General features: G+C 38.8%; 1 protein-coding gene across 5 annotated transcripts in view; it reads left to right on the top strand.

Moving 5' to 3' along the window:
* Positions 1-25,287, top strand: part of pde4ba (phosphodiesterase 4B, cAMP-specific a) — a 444,992-nt gene that overhangs the window by 295,967 nt on the left and 123,738 nt on the right. For all 5 annotated transcript variants that reach the window (XM_062028304.1, XM_062028303.1, XM_062028305.1 and 2 more), the window contains one exon: positions 10,223-10,275. In XM_062028304.1, coding sequence (XP_061884288.1) covers positions 10,223-10,275 — 53 coding nt within the window. The remainder of the gene's footprint in view (positions 1-10,222; positions 10,276-25,287) is intronic.

Here is a 25,287-nt window from a genome sequence, read left to right as displayed (position 1 = left end):
GATGGAAAATTAGAGGGAACATTGCTTGAGGGTATCCATAATACGCCGATAGGGAGAAGTTTTTATTTACACGATAAGTCGGATGTGTCTTTACCTCCGTGGCGGAGGCTCCGCCGAACCCCTGAGGCCGACTCACCGAACCTCTAGGGTTCGATCGAACCCAGGTTAAGAACCAGTGCTTTAGAGCAAGGGTGTCAAGCTCATTTTAGATCGGGGGCCACATGAAGAAAAATCTACTCCCAAGTGGGCCGGACTGCTAAAATAATGGCACGATAACTTAAAAATAAAGACAACTTCAGATTGTTTTTTTTTTGTTTAAAAATAGAACAAGCACATTCTGAAAATGTACAAATCATAATGTTGTTGTTTTTTTTACACTTACATGTTGCGGTTAATAGTATCTTTATTTGTCGTTATTTGTACTTTCTGAATAAATTATGTGATAATGTTCATCAGTCAACTATGTTAATTTTCAATCTATCAAGATACAAAAAATAATATCAAAATCAAATTACAGGATGTTATTTATGTTGTTTGCTCATTTTCCTCGACTGGTGCACTAACATCATGTGGTTTATTTTTTTTACATATGTAGCATAGTCTACAAAGATACAAAGAATTGCTATTGTGACATCTAGTGGACACATTTAGAACAGCAGTTTATTTAATTCAAAAATGTCTGCTCATTGTTATACTTAGCAAACTCTTCCCTGATGCGGGCCGCGGGCCATACGTTTCACACCACTGATTTAGAGGCTTTTTGTCTAGAATTGTTTGTGTTCTCTTGATGACAGACTTTAGTGACTTCAGGATATTCTCTGAGGTATGAGACCCAGTTGTATAGCAGTAGTTTATGTGGCTGAATATAATAGCTTGCATATATACCTTTGCCCACTCTGTAGTGAAAGGGTAATATGCAGGGTAATAGGCAAATTATTAATCCACAAAAGACAACACAATTTTCTAAACAAAAGTCACAAAATCTTTATTTTCCTTGTATTTTACAGATGAGTTGTTTTTAAATAAAACAGTATCCCTTGAAGTGTAGTAACTTATTTGAGTCTGCATGATCATGAGGCTACCACAAGATGGCAGTACAGTCATTGACTTCACAAAGCCTGGCTTGTGCAGCTTGTAGTTTCCACCACCACTCAAGAGTACTGTACATGCACATCACTAACCCTCTGTTTTTTATGTGGGTTTAAACATGTTTAAGTTGCAATGACAAATTACTAAAGACAACAATATTTCTTGATTGATTCTGTCTTTTTACATTTACAGCTGTTTCCAAGGGAGATATTAGTTCTGTCACCAGGATTATATCACTGAATCTAATGAATGCCACACAAAGAAACTGTTATTCAAAGTGACAGGAGCAGTTTCCAGTATCGCACCTCGTGGTGAAAGTGAGACTACAAATATGTATGTAGGCCAGCTTTGCTTTCTTTTCTCCCTGCAGTGTCTTGAAGGATGCTGCAAGCCAAACTAATATTCACTTGTCTGCTCTGCATCCCACAAACGTGCCTGACCTTCATTCAGTCACACTGGGAAACATTTTGGAGGAAAAATACATGCAGTGATGCTGGTACTAAATGTTGTAAATCCACATTTAGTACATTATTTTATGCTTCCATCGATCCTGTCATTATTTTTCTAAAAATGCTCTTCAAAGCCACAGGAAGCTGAAGCCTATCCCAACAGCCCAGACTGGTCTCTTTTGCACCACAAGGTTTATAAACAATAAACATACGAATAAATAACATAAATACCGTATTTTTCGGAGTATAAGTCGCTCCTGAGTATAAGGCGCACCGGCCGAAAATGCATAATAAAGAAGGAAAAAAACATATATAACTCGCATTTTTTGGGGAAATTTATTTGATAAAACCCAACACCAAGAATAGACATTTGAAAGGCAATTTAAAATAAATAAAGAATAGTGAACAACAGGCTGAATAAGTGTACGTTATATGACGCATAAATAACCAACTGAGAACGTGCCTGGTATGTTAACGTAACATATTATGGTAAGAGTCATTCAAATAACTATAACATATAGAACATGCTATACGTTTACCAAACAATCTGTCACTCCTAATCGCTAAATCCCATGAAATCTTAAACGTCTAGTCTCTTACGTGAATGAGCTAAATAATATTATTTTATATTTTACGGTAATGTGTTAATAATTTCACACATAAGTCGCTCCTGAGTATAAGTCGCACCCCCGGCCAAACTATGAAAAAAACTGCGACTTATAGTCCGAAACATACGGTAGATAAAAACAAAAAACAAGGCACACATGTAACGAATGCCAGAATGTGTAGCTATGTGATAGTGCGTTAACTAATAACTCTAAATCAGTTGTCACCGATGTATGCAGGAGACTTGTGCGAAATTGCAGATTGAATTGAGAATGGAATTTCATTAAAGGGGAACTGCACTTTTTTTGGAAATGTGCCTACCGTTCACAATCATTATTAAATGTTTTCCGCTTTCTAACATAAAAAGGGTCTCGTTATAGGTGGCTGGGAATTTAGCTGATGGGAGCAATCACTTTAAAAATGCATTCCGCCAACAATTCTTCATTTACGTTCCGTTACCTGTACAATAATCAAACTGTAGCGACATTGTTATTGTAACAGCGAACACTGAAGAACTCTTTTTCTAGCGTAGTAACACATCGCCATGCTACGGTATTAGCCGTAAAAGCTAGCTACGGCAAGAGATAAGCTAGCTTCTACGTCAGTACAAAACACGTTTGAGTTTGTAATGCACAACACTGCGATACGACACCAATTTGTACTGACTGAAGAACATGAACAATCATATTACAGTATCTGTAAAGTATTAGCCCACATTTCATGTTTTGTTAGCCAGACAGTGTATATACTGTAGTTGTACTAACACGCATGACGTACTGAGTGCTTCATTATCGATATTAAAATGACTCACTCGATGGACAGTTGTTCATTTCCTGTTGATTTCGGGTAAGCACTACATTTATGTCGAAATAGTTTGGCGCCGAATTCTGTATTAAAAGCGTCAAAATCACTTTCACCGCTCCCTCCCGGCTTCCAAGTCTGCTCCAAAGTCTCACTCTTCCTTCGTGCTGGTTTCTATAAGCAGCATTATATTTAACTTCAAAAGTATAAGGTTGTAAATCCTCATTTGTCCAAAAATGGTCGTCTTCGTTGTCTGTTAACAAGTCTGCCATGATTAGAAAACACACTCGTGTTTGATTCCGGAAGTAGGAACACACATGTTGCCAGAAGTCGGACGTGTGTTGCTATGGAAACAGAAATCAATGCGCTAAAGAAATCAGTCTCGGGAATAATTAACATGATCAAATTATGGTAAATATTGAACATATTACATATTGTTGTCCAACATGTGTGTTACTACATTATATATAGACTTGCAGTGTGTACACAAAACGTTGCTGGAGGGTTTAGAAGTTGTTTTAGAAGGCTTTGAAGGCTACAACAGTGACTCCCATTAACCGCATCTTTCAAGCGTTTTTTTATCATCTTTAAAATCGTGAAAAAAAAGAAACGTGTATTCTTGTCTCTCATGATGATTGTGAACGATAGGCAAAATTCCAAAAAAAGTGTAGTTCCTCTTTAAATAAATATGAATTGAGGTCGCAAACAAGAGGTAGAATTGCAATTCCAATTTGAATAGGAATCCCAGTAGATAAGTTTGATGTAGTTTAGAATCAAGCTTAACAGTATACATGACTAGTTTGCATGTTTTAATAAAGCATTATTATTACAGTACAACTCATGCTGTGCATATTACTGTATATCTATTCATCATCATCATCATCAGCCGTTGTCAGTCCACTGCTGGACGAAAGCCTCAGCATGTTTCTGCCATAGTGAACGATCTCTAGCTGCTCCCTGCCACTGCACTGTTCCCCAATATTTGTCTATCTCATCTCGCCATCTCACTCTTTGTCTTCCTCTATTTCTGCTCCCATCCATGGGTCTCCATGATGTCATTAGGGAAGATTAACACTTAACTAATATCTATTAGTTAAGTGTTAATCTGCAATTACATATGAAAGCATATTCTAATAAAACAAATAATTCAAATGTCTGATTGCTTTAAGAATTCTGACAAATACATCAAATTAACGTTTAGCATGTTAGCATGCTAACTGTTAATAATAATTTGTATATTTAGCATGTTAGCCAATTTTGTAGGTATACAACTACAAGTCATGGATACTGTTACTTCCAAATGATGGGAAATGGTGAAAAAGTACTTCAAAATTAAGGGATTTTTTGTTTTAATTTCAGCGTTTGTAAAGTATCTTTAGTATTTAGGCCAAAACCTTCGGTACGCTTGTTCATGCAATGGTTAACAATAATAATTATCGGCCGAAAAATGCTTTAAAATGTAATATCGGAAATTATCGGTATCGGTTTCAAAATTATCGGTATCGGTTTCAAAAAGTAAAATGTATGACGTTTTAAAACGCCGCTGTGTACACGGACGTAGGGAGAAGTACAGAGCACCAACAAACCTTGAAGGCACTGCCTTTGTGTGGCGGCCCAGTCACATAATATCTACCGCTTTTCACACACACAAGTGAATGCAAAGCATACTTGGTCAACAGCCATACAGGTCACACTGAGGGTTGCCGTATAAACAACTTTAACACTGTTACAAATATGCGCCACACTGTGAACCCACACCAAACAAGAATGACGAATACATTTCGGGAGAACATCCGCACCGTAACACAACATAAACACAACAGAACAAATACCCAGAACCCCTTGCAGCACTAACTCTTCCGGGACGCTACAATACACCCCCCCCCCCAACCCCGCCCACCTCAACCTCCTCATGCTCTCTCAGGGAGAGCATGTCCCAAATTCCAAGCTGCTGTTTTGAGGCATGTTAAAAAAAATAATGCACTTTGTGACTTCAATAATAAATATGGCAGTGCCATGTTGGCACTTTTTTTCCATAACTTGAGTTGATTTATTTTGGAAAACCATGTTACATTGTTTAATGCATCCAGCGGGGCATCACAACAAAATTAGGCATAATAATGTGTTAATTCCACAACTGTATATATTGGTATCGGTTGATATCGGTAAAAAAACCATTATCGGACATCTCTAGTTAACAACATTGTTGAGTTGAGTGGAGTTTATTTCGAACATGAACACACATACAATAAGATACGTTATCTTGCATTTAGGCCGAGCAAACATGATTGAGTCATTGTGTAGACTCTGAAAATGTTGTGTGTTTTCTTGGTGCTACGACTTCCCCTCTATGACCAAAACATCAATGTTTGCTTAGTTGCTGATTCAAATTGACAGCGCTGTGATTGCTTCCTGCGACTCTGCCCAGGATAGGCAGTACAGATAATGAATTGCAGTTTAAAAAAATACCCTCTATATTAATGGCTACAAATTGCTTACAAATTCATAATGTTGTATATAGACAGGCCAGTTTCCTCCATGTTTAAAAGGATTTTTCTTTTTTACAAACATTGCTTCAGCAATAGAAAGTGTCCCACCAAGATCAGAAATAAGATTGTTTTCAGACAGAAATCTATCCTCGTCTATTTAGCAACACCATTTTATAGCTGCTGGATGACTTAAAGGAGAACTGCACTATTTTTGGAATTTTTCGTTCACAATCATTATGAGAGACGTGATGGTGGATGGATTATTTTTTATGCATTCTAAATATTAAATAAACTTAAGTAAAAGTCCACTTATACTGGAACCAATAGGAGCTCCTCAATTCCGCCCATAAAATCTGATAAATAACCATTCAAAACGCGCCAATACTCAATTTACATTTCGTGACTTGAATATTAACCAAGTATTAGTGATTTTGTTATTATAGCGGCAATGTGATCACTTCCCTGTGTCCTTATGTTTACATGATTGAGTGGTCTGCTGCTTCCTCGCTTCCCTGCTCCCTGTAAGTTTATCGTAGATCATAAATCATGCCTCTCACCTGAAAAATAGATAGCTGAGGATATAATCCGACAAGTTGGTACACTTTTACCGCAATTTGGGACTTGGAACTGGCGAGAACGACATGGCAAGCGCTCCCCCGTTTCTTCGTGAGGATTATAAGACATTTTTCATCTAAATGGGAATATATGAACATCCTAACAGTCGACATCCTAATGACAGCAGACATTGTACAGTAAGTGATGTTCTATTATGTTTGTTGGCTCTCATAAAGTCTGCAGTGAGCAGAAATCGGTGATGGAAAAAAAAAGCTAACGTGATGCGTTTTTGAAATTAATGCGCCGCTTATGCTAAAACTATCAAAATACGTAAATATTAAATGTTATTAAACATGTGCTTGTTACTACATTACATATATACTAGAGATGTGCAGTTTGCGGACACAGCCGCGGAGTCCGCGGATAAACCGCGGGTCGGGGGCGAACATGACGAAAAAAATAGATTTTAAATAGACTCAGGCGGGTGGCAGTTGAACCAATTCGGAAATATATATACATAGTTAAAGGTTGTTACCCACATACAAAAAACGAGCAGCACTCTTTGAAACAGCCTGCTTTGTTTGTCGCGACCGTCTATTTTCATTATAATTCAAGTTTGATGACAAAGTGCAGTCTGATGGGTTTGATTTCCCCCCTTCAGCTATTTACCTTGGCCAATAAGTTGCAGGTCATTTATTATTATTATTTATTTAATTTATTTTTGTTTAAATAGTGATGACATACATATGTTATTGTATAATTTAAGTTTGTGCGCGTGTTTGACAGCCTAAGGCTTATGAGGCACATTTTTTATTTATTTCAACTTAAAAACGTATGAGCTATGCCTATGCCTACAACATAGGCTATGTGTTTATCTTTATTTTCCTGCCTGTCGTTGACAATGGAGATTGTCTGATATTTTGTCATGGCTGCAGATCAATCAATAAAGGTTCATCTTTGTCGCAAAATTGTTCACTGTTTCACTGTGCACCCCGCCCTCGTCCCTATTTGAGCATTATAACGTTAACAAGTTAATATTCATTGAAATAAATTCAGAAAATTTTTTTTACCTAACGAAAATATAGGGCTAGTCTTTCTAAAACATGTTTTTAACTTCTTAAAAGCATCGTTCTGCTTGCTGCAATTGCGCACACGAAGTGTGAGGAACGCATTCTTGATCTGAGTGCATTGGCAACAATAGTCAACACTTTCTTAATGGAAATGACAATAATATTATAATAATGATAAATAATATTATCATGCATTAATATCTCTTAGCCACTAATGCGTGGCCAAGAGATATTAATGTGTGGCACGCATTGAATGTCTCTGCTGCATTGGATCAGTCTCCCTTCTTTAACAGGCAAAAGCTTTCTAACCTCACTAATGCCTTGCATCGTCTATATTAGATATATAACAACGGGCGGGTGGCGGGCGGGTGTGGTTTTGATAAAATGTTGGTTCGGGTGGATGACGATTTTTGTGATGCGGTTGCGGATGAAATAATTGCCTATCCGCGCATCTCTAATATATACTTATATCATGTATATAAAACTTCAATGGAGGTGTTTGGATGTTTGTTTAGGGAATCTCTAGGCAGAATTGAAAGGCTCCAATAAGCTACATTGTAAGCAGACTTTTGATCAAATGTATTTATTATTTAGAATGCATTAAAAAAAAATCAATCCGTCGTCATGTCTTTCATAATGATTGTGAACGATAGGCAAAATTCTCCAAAAAATGCAGTTCCACTTTAAGGTGCTGATTAAAACTAATACATTTATTTGTTTCAGTGTCTGCAAGTGTTTTTTATTTAATGGCGTTTGTTTTTTCATTTAGGAAAATATTTCCTGCAACATGCATATGCTTGCATTTGGATCATTCCAGCGTACCAACACAGTTATAGTTAGTGACCAGAGCGCACCTATGGCGTGCCAAAAATAGGTTGTGTTGTCTAGATCGTGCTTCTCTATAGCCCAAAAAAGGTGGCACAGATTATAGTTGTGTGCTGCATCTTCCACAACAAAGTAAAACCCCACAGGTCGGAGGAGAATGCTGTCATGAATGTGGAGGGAAATCACGGTGACAGCCGGTAGTACATGCAAGGGCGGTCTGCACTCCTTTTGCACTTGTAATCGAATGCGCATGCAGCCTTAGTAGATCACCCTTAAAATGCTCACTCATAGAAGGCACGATTTGTATCGGCTTTTTGAAATCTGAGTAGATAAGGCCCTAAATTTGCAAAGTGATACGTATGTGAACTGTGAAAGGATTACATCAATGTAATCAGAACAGAATATTAATAATGGAATTTCCCAAGAGTAATTGACTGGGTTGATGGAAGCAAAGATTTGAACCCTCAATCTTCTGATTGTGCTGCCAACATGTTAACCAATCAGCCATTCGAGTCATTAAAAGTTGCCGTCAATGCATTTTCTGGTAACACTTTAGTATGGGGAACACATATTCACCATTAATTAGTTGCTTATTAACATGCAAATTAGTAACATATTGCCTCTTTATTAGTCATTGTTAAGTATTTATTAATGCCTTATTCTGCATGGCCTTATTATACAACCAGTAAGCCATTAACTTAGAGTCTTACCTCAATAACCTCAGAATTATTGCTTATTAGTAACCCTAACCCTAACCCTTATATGTTTCCCTAGTGTCCAAATAACTCTAAATTAAGTATTTGTTACTTTAATAAGCAACTAATTAATGGTGAATATGTTCCCCATACTAAAGTGTTACCCATTTTCTATTTTGGTTTGTTTAAAGTTAAAGTTAAAGTACCAATGGTTGTCACACACACACTAGGTGTGGTGAAATTATTCTCTGCATTTGACCGATCACCCTTGATCACCCCCTGGGAGGGGAGGGGAGCAGTGAGCAGCAGCGGTGGCTGCGCCCGGGAATTATTTTTGGTGATTTAACCCCCAATTCCAACCCTTGATGCTGAGTGCCAAGCAGGGAGGTAATGGTTCCCATTTTTATAGTCTTATGACTGATCTCAGGGCGGAAACTCTAATTTATTTTTCCTTTCTCCATTCTAGACTAGTAGTCAACTCCAGTTCCACACACATAAAGACTGCTAAATGTATATTGAAAAAATCCATTCCTGGTTTTCAGGACACCCTTATCTTTGCACCATGGACCCTATTCCCCCGTTTGTTAGTGTTTTTCTACGCGCTAGAAGTTACACATGTTTCTCTTTTTCGTCAAAATCTATAATCGTTGCGTTTCTAGTGCTATGATGTCCAAACACGGCCGACCTTCCGGTGTGGTCGCACTCATTTTCTCTTCCACTAAAGCGGATAAGACAACGATGTGCATTTAGATTTTTGATAGTTAATACTGGGGGTGTGGGAAAAAATCGATTCGAATTCAAATCGCGATTCTCACGTTGTACGATTCAGTATCGATTCTCATTTTTCAAAAATCTATTTTTATTTTTATTTTTATTTTATTTATTTTTTTGTATTAATCAATCCAACAAAATAATACACAGCAATACCATAACAATGCAATCCAATTCCAAAACCAAACCCGACCCAGCAACACTCAGAACTGCAATAAACAGAGCAATTGAGAGGAGACACAAACACGACACAGAACAATCCAAAAGTAGTGAAATAAAAATGAATATTATCAACAACAGTATCAATATTAGTTACAATTTCAACATAGCAGTGATTAAAAATCCCTCATTGACATTATCATTAGACATTTATAAAAGAAAAAAGAACAATAGTGTCACAGTGGCTTACACTTGCATCACATCTCATAAGCTTGACAACACACTGTGTCCAATATTTTCACAAAGATAAAATAAGTCATATTTTTGGTTCATTTAATAGTTAAAACAAATGTACATTATTGCAATCAGTTGATAAAACATTGTCCTTTACAATTATAAAAGCTTTTTACAAAAATCTACTACTCTGCTTGCATGTCAGCAGACTGGGGTAGATCCTGCTGAAATCCTATGTATTGAATGAATAGAGAATTGTTTTGAGTCGGAAAAATATCGTTTTTGAATCGAGAATCGCGTTGAATCGAAAAAATCGATTTATAATCGAATCGTGACCCCAAGAATCGATATTGAATCGAATTGTGGGACACCCAAAGATTTGCTGCCCTATTTAATACAGAGTGTCATTATGGTCCTTTTGTCTGCTGTCTCCATTAAGGAGCACAATCTTTACCTACATGTGTCATTCCTTCTTACAGGAGGTCTCCTGCAGCCACAAACCAGCCTGCAGTCACCAAAGTGTGCCTCCCAGGTAAGACGCTCACGTGTATATTTTAATCGCAAAGCAACATTAACTTGTTTATCTCCACTTTCAACATTTGCATGTGCTCCTTTGTTTATATAGCATCATTTTGTCTACCATTCTGCACTCCCACATCCTGCCTTTCTATCATTCACCGCAGCCGCCTACGTGACAACTTTCCCTTTTTTCCTCATCACACTCATTAACCTCGCCAAAACTTAGCTAGCTCAGACACAACGATCTGATAACACGGCCCACTGACAGATAGAAGAAACCTCCCTCCCTTTCAGTCACCACGTGATTGTTACCCTGTGCATGCAGTGTGTCAACGCGTGTGCATGTACAGACATGTGATCTCCTGCAGGGCCTGCAAGGTTTTTTTTTGCCTTTTTATGCAAGAACCACTTTGTCAGTTACAATGAATGCAACACACTCGCAGTATGTAGCGCAGGGGTGTCCAAACTTTTAGATTTTGGGGCCACATTGTGCTAAAAAAAATGTGTAAGTAACTATATATATATATATATATATATATATATATATATATATATATATATATATATATATATATATATATATATATACATATATATACATATATATATATATACATATATATATATATACATATATATATATATATATGTATATATATATATACATATATATATATATATATATATGTATATATATATGCGTATATACAGTACAGGCCAAAAGTTTGGACACAACTTCTCATTCAATGTGTTTTCTTTATTTTCATGACTATTTATTTACATTGTAGATTGTCACTGAAGGCATCAAAACTATGGATGAACACATGTTGAGTTATGTACTTAACAAAAAAAAGGTGAAATAACTGAAAACATGTTTTGTATTGTAGTTTCTTCAAAATAGCCACCCTTTGCTCTGATTACTGTTTTGCACACTCTTGGCATTCTCTCGATGAGCTTCAAGCACACCTGTGAAGTGAAAACCATTTCAGGTGACTACCTCTTCAAGCTCGCTGGCTGAATTTCCCCCAGGGATCAATAAAGTACTTTCTATTCTATTCTATTCTATTTTTCAGCTATTTCACCTGTTTGTGTTAAGTACATAACTCCACATGTCTTCATTCATAGTTTTGATGCCTTCAGTGACAATCTACTATGTAAATAGCCATGAAAATAAAGAAAACGCATTGAATGAGATGGTGTGTCCAAACTTTTGGCCTGTACTGTATGTCTACCTTGTTTACTTCCATGTCAACCTTTGTAATTAATCAGAAATATCAAGCAGCCAAAATGTGCATAACATGAATATATGTGGAGATTGTTTTGCATTTTTCCCGTTATGCATTATGAGTGTAATTTTGAATTGTGTATATATTTGTGGAAGTTTTTTTCATAATATCCACAAAGTTCCGGGAGAAGGTTGTGTTATGTGTGACCATGTGTGTTGACTTTATGTTTTGGTTGCAGTTTACGTCATGAGTGGAAAATATTTTGTTTGGATTGGGTCACATAGGTAAATGCTGTGCTGTGTACAATAGGTAAATGCTGTGCTGTGTACATTTCCATGTAGAATTCATGGTCATTGACCTGACAGCAAATATGCAGCAAGTAGACTCTCAGCTAGAGTCAAATTCCTTATTTAACATGTGATGGGCAAAACTGACGGGCCAAACTGAAGACGCTGGCGGGTCCTAGTTGGGACACCCCTGATGTAGCAGGACACTGACGTCATGTCCGGCTAATTAACTATGCAAAGCTCGAAGTGGTGGTCTGTTGTCAAAGCGTTCTGGGCGCAATTTTGCCTCTTCCAAACAAAAATGCCCTATGCAAGCAGTGTTTCAGGCTGTTGGAACCGTTTAAATCGTGATAAGGTAAAAGTTTCATCAGCGTTCCGAGGTAATCAAGAAGGTGGAAAGAGTACAAGATTTTACAAAGGGACGAGGAGAAAAGCACAAGTTTTCAGCGATCACTTTGTTAAAGGTTTGTTTGATATAAGTCAAGTGAAGGGTAAGCACGCCATTTATGTCAAAATAGCTGGTCACCAGAGTCCATGTTTGTAGCTTCGTGTCACGCCGACCTCACTTTATCGGCTTCCGTCTGCCAGCAACGTTTCATCCCCTTCTTCAAGCTCGCTTCTAGAAGCAGCAGTTCATTCTCCTTTCATTCACCTTCAAAAAGATAACGTTGTGAATCCTCAATTGTCCAAAAATAGTCGTCTGCGTTGTCTATAACCAAGTCTGCCATGATTACAACTAGAGACTGCCGATATTATCGGCCGATAAATGCTTTAAAATGTAATATCGGAAATTAAAATTTCAAAAAGTAAAATGTATGACTTTTTAAAACGCCGCTGTGTACACGGACGTAGGGAGAAGTACAGAGCGCCAATAAACCTTAAAGGTACTGCCTTTGCGTGCCAACCCAGTCACATAATATCTACAGCTTTTCACACACACAAGTGAATGCAATTCATACTTGGTCAACAGCCATACAGGTCACACTGAGGGTGACCGTATAAACAACTTTAACACTGTTACAAATATGCGCCACACTGTGAACCCACACCAAACAAGAATGACAAACACATTTCGGGAGAACATCCGCACCGTAACACAACATAAACACAACAGAACAAATACCCAGAACCCCTTGCAGCACTAACTCTTCCGGGACGCTACAATACACACCCCCGCTACCTCCTACCTCAACCTCCACATGCTCTCTCAGGGAGAGCATGTCCCAAATTCCAAACTGCTGTTTTGAGGCATGTTAAAAAAAATAATGCACTTTGTGACTTCAATAATAAATATGGCAGTGCCATGTTGGCATTTTTTTCCATAACTGGAGTTCATTTATTTTGGAAAACCTTGTTACATTGTTTAATGCATCCAGCGGGGCATCACAACAAAATTAGGCATAATAATGTGTTAATTCCACGACTGTATATATCGGTATCGGTTGATATCGGTACCGGTAATTAAGAGTTGGACAATATCGGATATCGGCAAAAAAGTCATTATCGGACATCTCTAATTACAACACACACACAGCTTTGTTTCCGGAAGTAGGATCACACATTTGTTGCCAGAAGTCTAAAGTGTGCTGCTATGGAAACGGAAATTAATTCCTATTGCAACAACACATCAGTAGGGTGAAACTAACCTGTCTGACAACGGTCTAATGCCAGCTCACGTTCCCAATTAGTGGGTGAACAATCCAACGCTTGGTGAATTCTGCTTTACAATGATTAAAATGACTAAAATACGCTAAATATTGAACATATTACATATTGTTATATGTAATACAGGGCTGGGCGATATGGCAAAAAAGAATTATCATGATTCATTTTTTCCTATCATTCGGATTATTTATTTTTTCAAATTAAAGCGGATTATACCGAGTATTGTTGCATCCTTACTGTTTACTACTGCAGTATCGTGTAACAAACATTTCCACCATGTTAGATTGAGGTAATATATGCAAACAGCTGACAACTGTCATTTTGTTCATATTTTTAATTGTTCTTACTAGAGGTGCAACAGTACAGGTAACCCACGCTACGTACGGTCCGTACCTGGTTTTACAGCCATGGTTTTGATTCTTTTTGATACATTTTGTGGGGGTAAAGAGAACAACTTTTTGTCCTTTCAAAGTTGCTCTTTTTTTTTTCTTGTCTTCATAAACATTCTGCAGTAAATAAAGTATCTGTGGTGTACTGAATACTATAAGACTTTTATTTCAAGTTACATTTACTAAACAACACTTTCAAAGGGTAAATTATTATTTGTATTTAATTATTTGTATACATCAGTGCTTCTCACTAATGCTTTGGCATACAACAAGTGGTGACCCACACTGTGGAGTTTTTAAAACTCAAATTCTGTATTTTTTATTGAATGAAAATACATTAAAGGGCAGTTAGAATTTTTTGAATTTGAGGTACTGTAAATAGTGGTTAGAGTGTCCGCCCTGAGATTGGTAGGTTGTGAATTCAAACCCAGGCCGAGTCATACCAAAGACCAGGGCCGGCCCGTGGCATAGGCCGTATAGGCAAATGCTAAGGGCGCCGTCCATCAGGGGGCGCCACGCCAGTGCCACAAATGTTGGAGAAAAAAAAAAGAAGAAAAAAAAAAGTTGGTACTATTATTTCTAAATACAAAAAATAATCCCACGCTAATTAAAATGCAAAGTGAAGCCTATTTAATAGAAATATTATTTGTTACAACTTTACGTCCCCCCATTCCCCCCGCATGGTGCGCCCCCTCTCTTCCCGTATCATGATTCTTTTTGGACGTCACAACATAAAAATGTCAACACAAGATGTCAAAACGGCCAAAACTGTCAGGGGCCCAGGGAAGAAAAAATAGAAAAGAAGAGGAGGAGAAACGAGAAAAAGACAGAGGTAGCAGGTAGGTAACGTTAGCCTACATGGAATTATTTGTCTGTTACAGAATGTGATAGTAACCTAGTGTGTGTCAGCTGGCTTTTAGCATAAGCTAATGTTACATGATTCGGCAATTGCTAATCAATAAATAGCTAGTTCTGTTTTAACGTCGGGTTAATATTGTGGAGGGGGCTAAATTGTTATGGAAAATAATAATGTAACGTTAGGTAATTACAGTACTCCCACCTTACATTCCTCAGGGACATTTGTATTAGCTCTTTTAAGCAGGTGTTTTTTGTTTACATTGTTATTGCCTTCTGGTTAGCTAATGTTTGCCCTGCAGGTAATAGTCACTTTATATATTAGGCATAGTTGTAAGCCTAGTTGTTAAAGTGCACATCATTAATGTTAATTAAGCAATATCACATGAGAGGGAATGCTGTTTTTTAATTTAAGCACTGCTGTGATTCGGTTAAAGATAATCATAACATAACATTCTCATATAATATGTTAATTTGCTTTCTTTAAGTAAAAAATAAAGGTCAAAGACAAAGCTATTCGGTTTCTTGTGAGTATATACACTTCACTACCGATGTGGGGGGGCGCCACCTAAAATCTTGCCTAGGGCACCAGATTGGTTAGGGCCAGGCCTGCCAAAGACTATAAAAATGGGACCCATTACCTTCCAGGATTCAGGATGCTTTATTAGTGTCCATTCTTTAACATGTACAAGACACATAAGAACTGAAATTACATTTTCGGCACAGTCCCGCTAAGAGCAGACATATGTTACAGGGAGAAAAGACGGGACCGCCAACGGATCAGCCACTTACGGCGCTCTTTTAAAAGGTGGGAAAAAGGCGATATTGGGAAAGGGGGGGAAGAGTAAAAAATATCAGTCAAAGGTTGGACCCTCGGGTTGTTGAGGAGGGAGGGAGGTCAAAAACATTCATCTTTGAAAGTCCTCAGGGGATGTTTACAGAACAGCCTGCTCTCCCTGCTTGGCACTCAGCATCAAGGGTTGGCCGTGCCAGAAACCTGAGGGTTGCAGGTTCACTCCCCGCCTCTTACCATCCCTGCCGTTGTGTCCTTGGGCAGGACACATCACCCTTGCCCCCGGTGCCGCTCACACCGGTGAATGAATGATGAATGAATGAGTTGTAAAAATTAATGATGGGTTCTCACTTCTCTGTGAAGCGCTTTGAGTGCCTAGAAAAGCGCTATATAAATCTAATCCGTTATTATTATTATTATTATTATTGGGGGTTAAATCACCAAAAATGATTCCCGGGCGTGGCCAACGTTGCTACTCACTGCTCCCTTCAACCCCAAAGGGGTGAGGGTGATGTGTCAATGCAGAGGATAATCTCACCACACCTAGTGTGTGTGACAATCATTGGTACTTGAAATTTAACTTCATAATGTGTACCAACACATAAAACAAGTGTAATGATTATTTCAGGAACAAAATATTTTTCTATCTACAAACAAACAAACAAAAAGAACACAGAGTATATTTTATACCAGAGGAGGGAAATATTTGCAGACACAAACAAAAAGTCAGATCCCCCACAATTGCGATCCCTCCAAGGTTTCCCATTGTTCCCATTGGATTTAGTTTTTTCTTTCCCGGATGTGGGCTCAGATCTGAGGATGTTGTTGTGGGTTGTGAAGGCCTTTAAGGCATTTGTGATTAGGGGCTACTTTATATAAATAAACTCTGATTGATTGATTGATTGATTGATTGATTCATTGTTTGTTGCTACCATTGATTGATTGATTGAGAAGTTTATTGACATCTTAAAGAATTTAATCCATGTAATGCTTTAAAAAGGCAAATGGATGGCACAAAAAGCCAAAAGGCTTGTTTCCATTGTGGTCCATTAAATATTCATCACATTTGATACATTCAATAATAAAAGATATATAACCTGTAACATATATATAAAAAATTACGTTAAAAAAATTGTAAATTATGTACATATACACAGTATACATGTCAGGTGATTTGAAAAACAATAAAGACCAAAAAATTAGGGGTTGGGGGTGGTATATACACTATGTGCATGACGCTATGTACATGACTATGCACATGTTGACTCCAAAAGTGTGCAAAACAGAATGAGAAAATATATATACACTATAACCACATATAAACCTGTTTGATGCTTCGAAGAGTTGCTTGGGATCTATTTTGGTTCAGATCAGGTAGAGTTTGAGCTGAGCCATGATTTTATGGCAGTTTTAAAATTTAGTAGGGAAGTTCGAATTTTAAGGTCTGTTGGTAGTGCATTCCACTGTGTGGTGGCACAATAGTAGAATGCATTTTTTCCCATAATCAATCAATCAATAAATCAATGTTTATTTATATAGCCCTAAATCACAAGTGTCTCAAAGGGCTGCACAAGCCACAACGACATCCGCGGTACAGAGCCCACATAAGGGCAAGGAAAAACTCACAACCCCAATGGGACGTCGATGTGAATGACTATGAGAAACCTTGGAGAGGACCGCATATGTGGGTGACCCCACCCCCCTCTAGGGGAGACCGGATGCAATGGACGTCGAGTGGGTCTGACATAATATTGTGAAAGTCCAGTCCATAGTGGATCTAACATAATAGTGAGAGTCCAGTCCATAGTGGGGCCAGCAGGAGACCATGTCGAGCGGAGACGGGTCTGCAGCGCAGAGATGTCTGTCATGAGAGTCTTGAATTTGGTGGGGACGAGGTCTGAGGAACCAGTGTTTGTTAAAGCACAAACTCGGCAAGTCTAAATAAAAGAAAGCAATTGTGAGAAAACCTAAAAGAGTTAAGCTTTTACCAAAGGCATCAATCATAAATGAAGCTTTCAGGACATACACAACATTACATCTATAGTTATATTTTGAAAAAAAAAGCATGCATACTCGAATGGTGCGTGCAACAACAGCAAGGCAACATGGCCGTGATCCCTTCCCCGTCTTCTTTCACAACCAGCCAAGTCTTCAGTGGTGTCTTCCATTATCTTTGAGTGGTTATCATAATTGTAAAATGAATAAACATTGAATCAAGGGCTACTCGCAGTTTGCTTACAAGGACGCGTCCTCGCAAGACACGAAGTTAAATCATGAAATGCAACCTAACCCGGGCAAAAACGATGCATATTTGCGTATTTGAGAATCGTGAAACCAATTTCCTTGACCCAGCCACACACAAAGAAGATGTAGGCCTCCATGCTTTTCTAAGTTTTTGTCTGGTTTGTCATGTAGAATGATGTCTGGAGCACTCGCTAGTAAGATATGCCTGGGAACTCAACCGGTGCTTTAATCCTTGAGATCACTCGACAAATCTTTTTTTCGATTAAGTGTAGGGATCGAGTCTATTGGTCCAAGGACACCTCAGTCTCCCTGGACGCATTCTTGCTCATCCATGCAGACTGGACACTGGCCGAGAGTTGGTGGGCGGCCGAGGGTGGAGTCGGCTCTCTTGGTTGCTTTGTTGGGTCTGCTCCTGTCTCTGGCCATGCTCCCCCTACCCCAGCAGACGATGGCATGGAACACCGCAGAGGCCACCACAGTGTATATGTTTTTTGTTTTTTTTTGTTTTACTTTTGTAGCTGTGTTTAGAAATGGCTGGTTGCATCAGCTCTGCTCTTTTAATGTCTTAATGTCCTTGGTGTTCTTTGATGTTTCCCTCTTACACACATGTTAATGTGTGCTATGGCTATGAGGTTTTTTTCCTTGACTTCAGTCTGGACCCCCTCTCCAGTGGCCCAGGCTTAGACTGAATTTTTTTCACCCCCCCTCAGTGTTTACCTGTTTCTCACCTTTTTTGTAAGGGGCGCCGGAAGTTGGCAGACCCGTTAGCGATCCGGTTCTGTCTCCCTGTAATGTTTCTCTGCTCTTGAATGGGATTGTATTTAAAATCTTAATTTCCCCTCAGGGATTATTAAAGTATTTCTGATTCTGATTATTGCCTGGTTCGATTTTTTTGCTTGTATCTTTTTTTAGCGGTAAGATCTAGTTCGTACTCTGTTTGCTGCCATATTGGTTTGGTTGACCGCCACTTTGTTTACTGGAAGTTAACAGGTCAGAAAAAGTCATGTGACTGAATACAACCTACAGTATAAGCGGGCCCCTGCACGGCACTATATACTTTTATAGTAAGTAATGTGAATGATTTGACATACCAGAGAATTACACCTTTATCTTTTCACCGTAAATAATATAAACCTCTACTATTTCGAGTAAATGTTAATCATGAGATCATTTGCATGATCAATTGAAGATTGCGGAACTCTAGTTGAAAACAATGATTTAGTCACATTATTTAGCCCATCCTCTCAAAACCTGTAATATTTTTGCAACTTTAATTATATGTGCTTGACAGCGTGTGTGTGTGCGTGTAAGTTTGTGCGTCATGCGGCTGTATAATTGAGTATTTCACTGAGTGATGGTATTTAACCTGTAATATTTGTGCAATTGTGGTTTGACAAGTTGTAGAAGTTGAATGAGTGCTTATCGTGACACATATACATTATTGTGTGTGTGTGTGCGTGTGTGTGTGTGTGTGTGTGTGTGTGTGTGTGTGTGTGTGTGTGTGTGTGTGTGTGTGTGTGTGTGTGTGCGCGCGCTGTGGGGAGGTGTTCCTGTGGCTCTGATTGACGTCAGTGCGCCTTTCTGTGGCTTCTGTTGACTTCCTGTTAAAGCAGATGGACGGAGTTTTCACTTCCTTCGTCACAACCACAGCTCATCAGGTGCTGTGTGCGGTAGTGTAAGTGTGTGTGTGTGTGTGTGTGTGTGTGTGTGTGTGTGTGTGTGTGTGTGTGTGTGTGTGTGTGTGTTCAGGTTTCATATAAAGAGAAACATGATTGTTTGTGAAAATACGTGTGACGCATATCTTTATTGCTTCCGCTAAGATGGTTACGTGTTTACTGGCAACTACTCGGCTACTTTTCACAGAATTATTTGGTGGGTGTGGACAACATGAGATATCCTTTCAGGAGGTGGAAAACGTTTGAGAACCACTGCTTTAGACAATATTTATTCAGTGAGTGAATACTCATTTCTGAATATTTTGTCTCCCAAAATGACACCAATGTGCAATTTTAGTGGTTTCTGTGAGCTTCAGTAAAACATGTGCATGCACTTTGGTGTGATATGTGCCCTTTTAATTAGGGATGTCCGATAATATCGGACTGCCGATATTATCGGCCGATAAATGCTTTAAAATGTAAAATCGGAAATTATCGGTATCGGTTTCAAAATTATCGGTATCGGTTTCAAAAAGTAAAATTTTTGACTTTTACAGTACAGAGCGCCAATAAACCTTGGTGGCACTGCTTTCGCGTGCCGGCCCAGTCACATATTATCTATGACTTTTGACACACTCACAATTGAATGCAAGGCATAATTGGTCAACAGCCATACAGGTCACACTGAGGGTGACCGTATAAACAACTTTAACACTGTTACAAATATGCGCCACACTGTGAACCCACACCAAACAAGAATGACAAACACCCGCACCGTAACACAACATAAACACAACAGAACAAATACCCTTGTAACACTAACTCTTCCGGGACGCTACAATATACACCCCCCCCCCCCTCCCTCACACCTCAATAAATAAACTACATTAAAGTGTGTTGGATCAATATGAGGCCCCTTCTACACTAAGACGGCTAAGGTTATCCAGGGTAAATCCCACCTAACCTTATCCTTGTCCACACACACTCAATGGTCGTTTAAGACCCCCTTACCCCCCTCCGTCCGCCAGCGCAAAGCGACATAATACGCATGCGCAGAAAATGCGTATGTCATAGTCACCTCCAGTGTGGCTTTGTTTGCAAGTTATTAAATTAAATTTAACTCATCTGAACAATATCCAGTGTTGTGGTATTTCAATTAACTGGAATCCAGTGTGCTATTGTAGTCAATCACATCTGAGCCATCATAAATTAATGAAATATTTAATGGACATGTGAAAGTAAACAATGTGATAAAGAACATTTTACATCAATCAAACTAGGGATCTAGATATCTGGTCAGGACACTCCTCACTCTTTTGCCTTCACCTTCATTGTCCATTCCTTTTTGGTGACTTTATATACTTTGGACCTAGACGTTGAGTCTGCGTCATACATGGCGGACAATAACTGATGCAGTCTGCTTTGCCAGTCCAAATGTATTCGCTGTTTTTTGTAGTCTTCACTCGTCGGCCAGGTAATACAAAGCTCACGCTACCTTTCTTTATCACATCCACGGCAACCAGCATTCTCGTTGTCTCCCCTTTGACAAATGGACGAAGTTTTTCGGTATGTAGAATCACAGCTGACCTGGACATTTGAAAGTTCTCTTGCTGTCTGAGAAGTGTTGTATCCCAAATAGCTGCAATCGCTTTCTCTTAAGGTATTCATGTGTGATTTCCACAAGCGTCTGTACATGTAGAAGAAGGAGAAACACGGCATGTCTGGATGAATCGCCTCCATCTTTCTAGTGGTTAGCTCTGGTTGTTATGAAACTGACGTCACTTCCAGTGTGGGGCGCGGTCTTTCTGACTTCACTTCCTCTCCGAACTCAGTTTGTAAACGATCAATGAGTCCATACAAAGCTAAGAGCCGGAGATTCAAGAAATACACGGCGCATTTACCCGTGTAAAAAATTATCCAAGCAGGGGAACCTTAAACGATGGTTTAGTGTGGCTGAAACGGGGCTTAGGCTAAATAATTATTCGTTTCAGGGGTTATCCAACTTAATGTAGACAGGGCCTGACTGTGTAGTTAAAGACTTTCAAATTTCTGGAAAAATTGCGGGCAGAATATTAAAAAAATACCCCCCAAAAAAAGGTCTAATCAACCAAAAATGTCACAACTATGAGTAGTAGTTAGACTTTAAGTAGTAAGCATGTGCAGCGTTTCTGCCAACCACCCGTACTATTCACGCCTGTACCGCAAATACTCAAATAAAACAAAACTTCTGTCTTTTGCCACAACAAGGTCTTTTTTTTTCATCCTTCTGTCTGCCAGAAGTGGGGAAAGAGAAGGAGGGCAGGAAGTGTGAGGCAGGATGAGACGATCATATTGTTCCTGTTTTCTTGTCATTAACTGCTGCAACCTGACGGAAGTCAGGAGGAACTGTGTCTAGATGAGGGTGTTTGTGTGTGTGTGTGTGTGTGTGTGTGTGTGTGTGTGCACATGTGTGGAGGAGTTTGGGTCTCTGAATGTGTGCGTCAGCCCTATGGAGAAAAATAGGATGCAGTGAGACAAAAGCTCATTGTCTCTACCCAAACAACACAATACAATGTTAGACGTAAGTGCACAGGTGAATCCCATTCTTGCTCTCTTGGGATACTTTATTTAATTGCTTATATATTCTGAAAGATAATAACTTAAATTCTGCAAAAAAAATGCATTTGTATTTGTTGGTGTCTTGCATCACACGCAAAAATTATATCCAGTGCTTGTGCCACAAAATATATATTCTAAATTCAAACGGCCTTGGAAGTAAGTCTGACACACTTTCCCAGCCTTCTCTGCCACCCTTTCATTCACTAATAGAAAGATTCTTCTGGGATCCTCCACAGCTCAATAATCTCTGTCATCTTCCGGCCTGATCTACTAAAGGTTTGCGTGTATTAAAATACAAGCAAACTTGATAGTACACGCAAAGCTGGTCTACGAATGAGCAAAATAGAGAGCACAATTCATTTTTTCTTTATGTTTATGCAGAATATGCGCTGATTATTTCAACGCCCACAGTACTGGGATGAGAAGATCATAGTCATTTTAGCAGTCGCAGTGTGATTTATCAAGGCTAAAACTGTTCTACGTCTATATTTACAGTTTTTTCCATTTGCTTACACACAATTTTACTAACTGTGTGTCTTTTTTCAAAAAGATTTACACACGTTTCCAAACACAACATTACATTTTCTTAATCCCTAGATCAGGGGTCGGCAACCTTTACCACTCAAAGAGCCATTTTGGTAAGTTTCACAAATTAAACAAAGTAATGGGAGCCACAAAAAAAAATTTTAAATTTTAAAATTGAAAAACACCGCATACAAAGCTTACATGCTTTGTGCTATGTTAACCAGGGGTCTCCGACACACGCACCGGCACGCACTTTAATGTGGAAATTTGATGTTAGTGCAGCCCGCGAGTTTTGAATGAATGGCGCTTGATAGCGTCATACTTGCCAACCCTCTCATTTTTCCCGGGAGACTCCCGAATATCAGAGCGTGATGACACTGCATTTGGCGCCCTCTACAGTCCGCCCTAACCTGCTCGACCACACGTAGAATGCAATTTCAGCTTGCTCACGTAAGTGACAGCAAGGCGTACTAACTCAGCAGCCACACATCTTACACTGACGGTGCCAATACCCAGAATCCCATGCAGCCCTAACTCTTCCGCTCAACCAACGCACGGAGAGGGGGGGTTGATGTGTGGGGGGATTTGGTGGTAGCGGGGGTGTATAATGTAGACCGGAAGAGTTAGGGCTGCATGGGATTCTGGGTAATGGTTGTGTTGTGTTTATGTTGTGTTACGGTGGGATGTTCTCCAGAAATGTGTTTTTCATTCTTTTTTGGTGTGGGTTCACAGTGTGGCGCATATTTGTAACGTAACAATGTTAAAGTTGTTTGATACGGCTACCGTCAGTGTAAGCTGTGTGGCTGATGAGTAAGTATGCTTTGCTGTCTCCTGTGTGTGCAAGTAATAACAACATGCAACATGTGGCTGGACTGGCACGCTGTATGTAAATGCTATGTAAATAGGATTATTTTTTCCCTGGGAGTAATCTATGAGAGACACTGAGATCCATAAGTCTCCTGGGAAAATCGGGGGGGTCGGCATGTATGTAGCTGAGCCGCATCAGAGTGGTCAAGGAGCCGCATGCGGCTCCGGAGCCGCGGGTTGCCGACCCCTGCCCTAAATTATTTGCAAAATGAGACACTTCGGTCAAAACATATGTCCATTCATCAAAATAAAGCGAGCATTTGTAAAAATTTAGTTTTATTGTCATCTCACTCACACAGACTTCAAATGATAAGACACTATTGGAGTGAGTTACCCACAACAGTGATAAATACAAAACACATTTGTAAAAAACCCTATTTTTACTATAAGAAATCACATGTTTGGGGCATTTTGCCCGACCTTTTTAGCACGTATGATGAATGATTACTGTAACTTGACAAAATATATTGGCTAATCCATAGCAATTGTCATTGTTTACTTTGAAGTGGGACTATACTTAAGGACCGAAAGAAAAAGTAAAAATATCCTGTAATCTTTTCAAGGAGTGCTCAACAATGATGCTGCAAACTGAAAATATGTTTTTTTTTACCAGTCAGGTAAAGTAACATATCACAGTAGTCAACAATGACATGCAGTACAAATTAAAATCTGAGACAAATAAAAAGGTTTGAAAAAAAATCTAGAGATAAAAATTTCAATTGGAAAAAAACTGTATAGTTGTAGCACCCGCTTGAAAGCTGTATTTTCAATTCATCACATGTGTGTCTTTAAATCTGGTGGATTTGATTATCCAATGTGTTCAATAGTTTGGTCGTTGGGAAGCCAGCCCATTGGATTGACCAGGAAGTAACTTCACAATCCTTATCTTTGTGTAAGGTGTAAAGATGTGTGTATCACAATTCTAGTGTGTGTGTAAAGTGTGAAAATGTGTGTATCACAATCGTTATCTGTCTGCAAGATGGGAAACATTGTGTGTAATATTTCGCAAAAAATGTGAAGCCGAGTCTATGCCTAATATTAGGCAAAACTTGTTTACTGTGTGTAGACGTTTGTTAACTGTGCGAAAATGTAAAATTTAGTGTGTAAGCAATTGGAAAAAACTAACACATTTGAAATATGAGCGCAACTGGCACAGTTACGCACAAATGGTTGTGAGAAACGAGGCGACTGCGCTGCAAAGACAGACAGACAGATAATTCTCAGTCCTACGTGTGTTTTAACATATTTAGACTGTGATGACATGTTGTCTTTTTAGCAATATTATTTAATTTTTTTGTAAATGTTGGATGACTTAAGGGTATGGAGTGAAATTACTGCCAAAACTCCACAAGCACGCAAGAGTGTTTTTACTTACGCTACTACTGCCGATTCCCAAGTTAAAAAATATGTTTTCTTTAAAACTAATAAACATTTTTTGCAAATTAAAAAAAACTATTTTCTTCAAGTAAAAAAACGATTTGCAAATATAAAAACAATTTTCTTCAAGTTAAAACTTTTAGCAGTAATATTCTAGCCTTTTGGCAGTAATATTGCACTCTGTGCGATTCACACACTTGGGCTCAGCGAACCGGTAATTTGCACTCCACAACGACAGGTGGTGCTGCTGAGTCAATGTAAGGCCGTCAGAGCTACTGTTTCCTCCCAGCTGCATCACAACACAACACTGAGGCATTAATAAATAACATTGCATGATATACAACGAGGGGATAATACATGTGTTAAATTACAGGTTGAACGTGTTCCCCTTCTCTTCTGTTCGCCATTTTATTCACCACCTCGCTTCTACTTCTTTGTTATTTTTGGCGGACGGCACCATGCGCAAATAACATTAGCTCTGACGGCCTTAAATTGACAAAGCAGCACCACCTGTCATAGAGTGCGAATTACAGGTGTTCTGAGT

The sequence above is a fragment of the Entelurus aequoreus genome, linkage group LG19 (genome assembly GCF_033978785.1).
Source record: "Entelurus aequoreus isolate RoL-2023_Sb linkage group LG19, RoL_Eaeq_v1.1, whole genome shotgun sequence".
NCBI lineage: Eukaryota > Metazoa > Chordata > Actinopteri > Syngnathiformes > Syngnathidae > Entelurus > Entelurus aequoreus.
The sequence above is the reverse complement of the archived record's forward strand: the minus strand, read 5'-3'. Positions and strand labels throughout refer to the sequence as shown.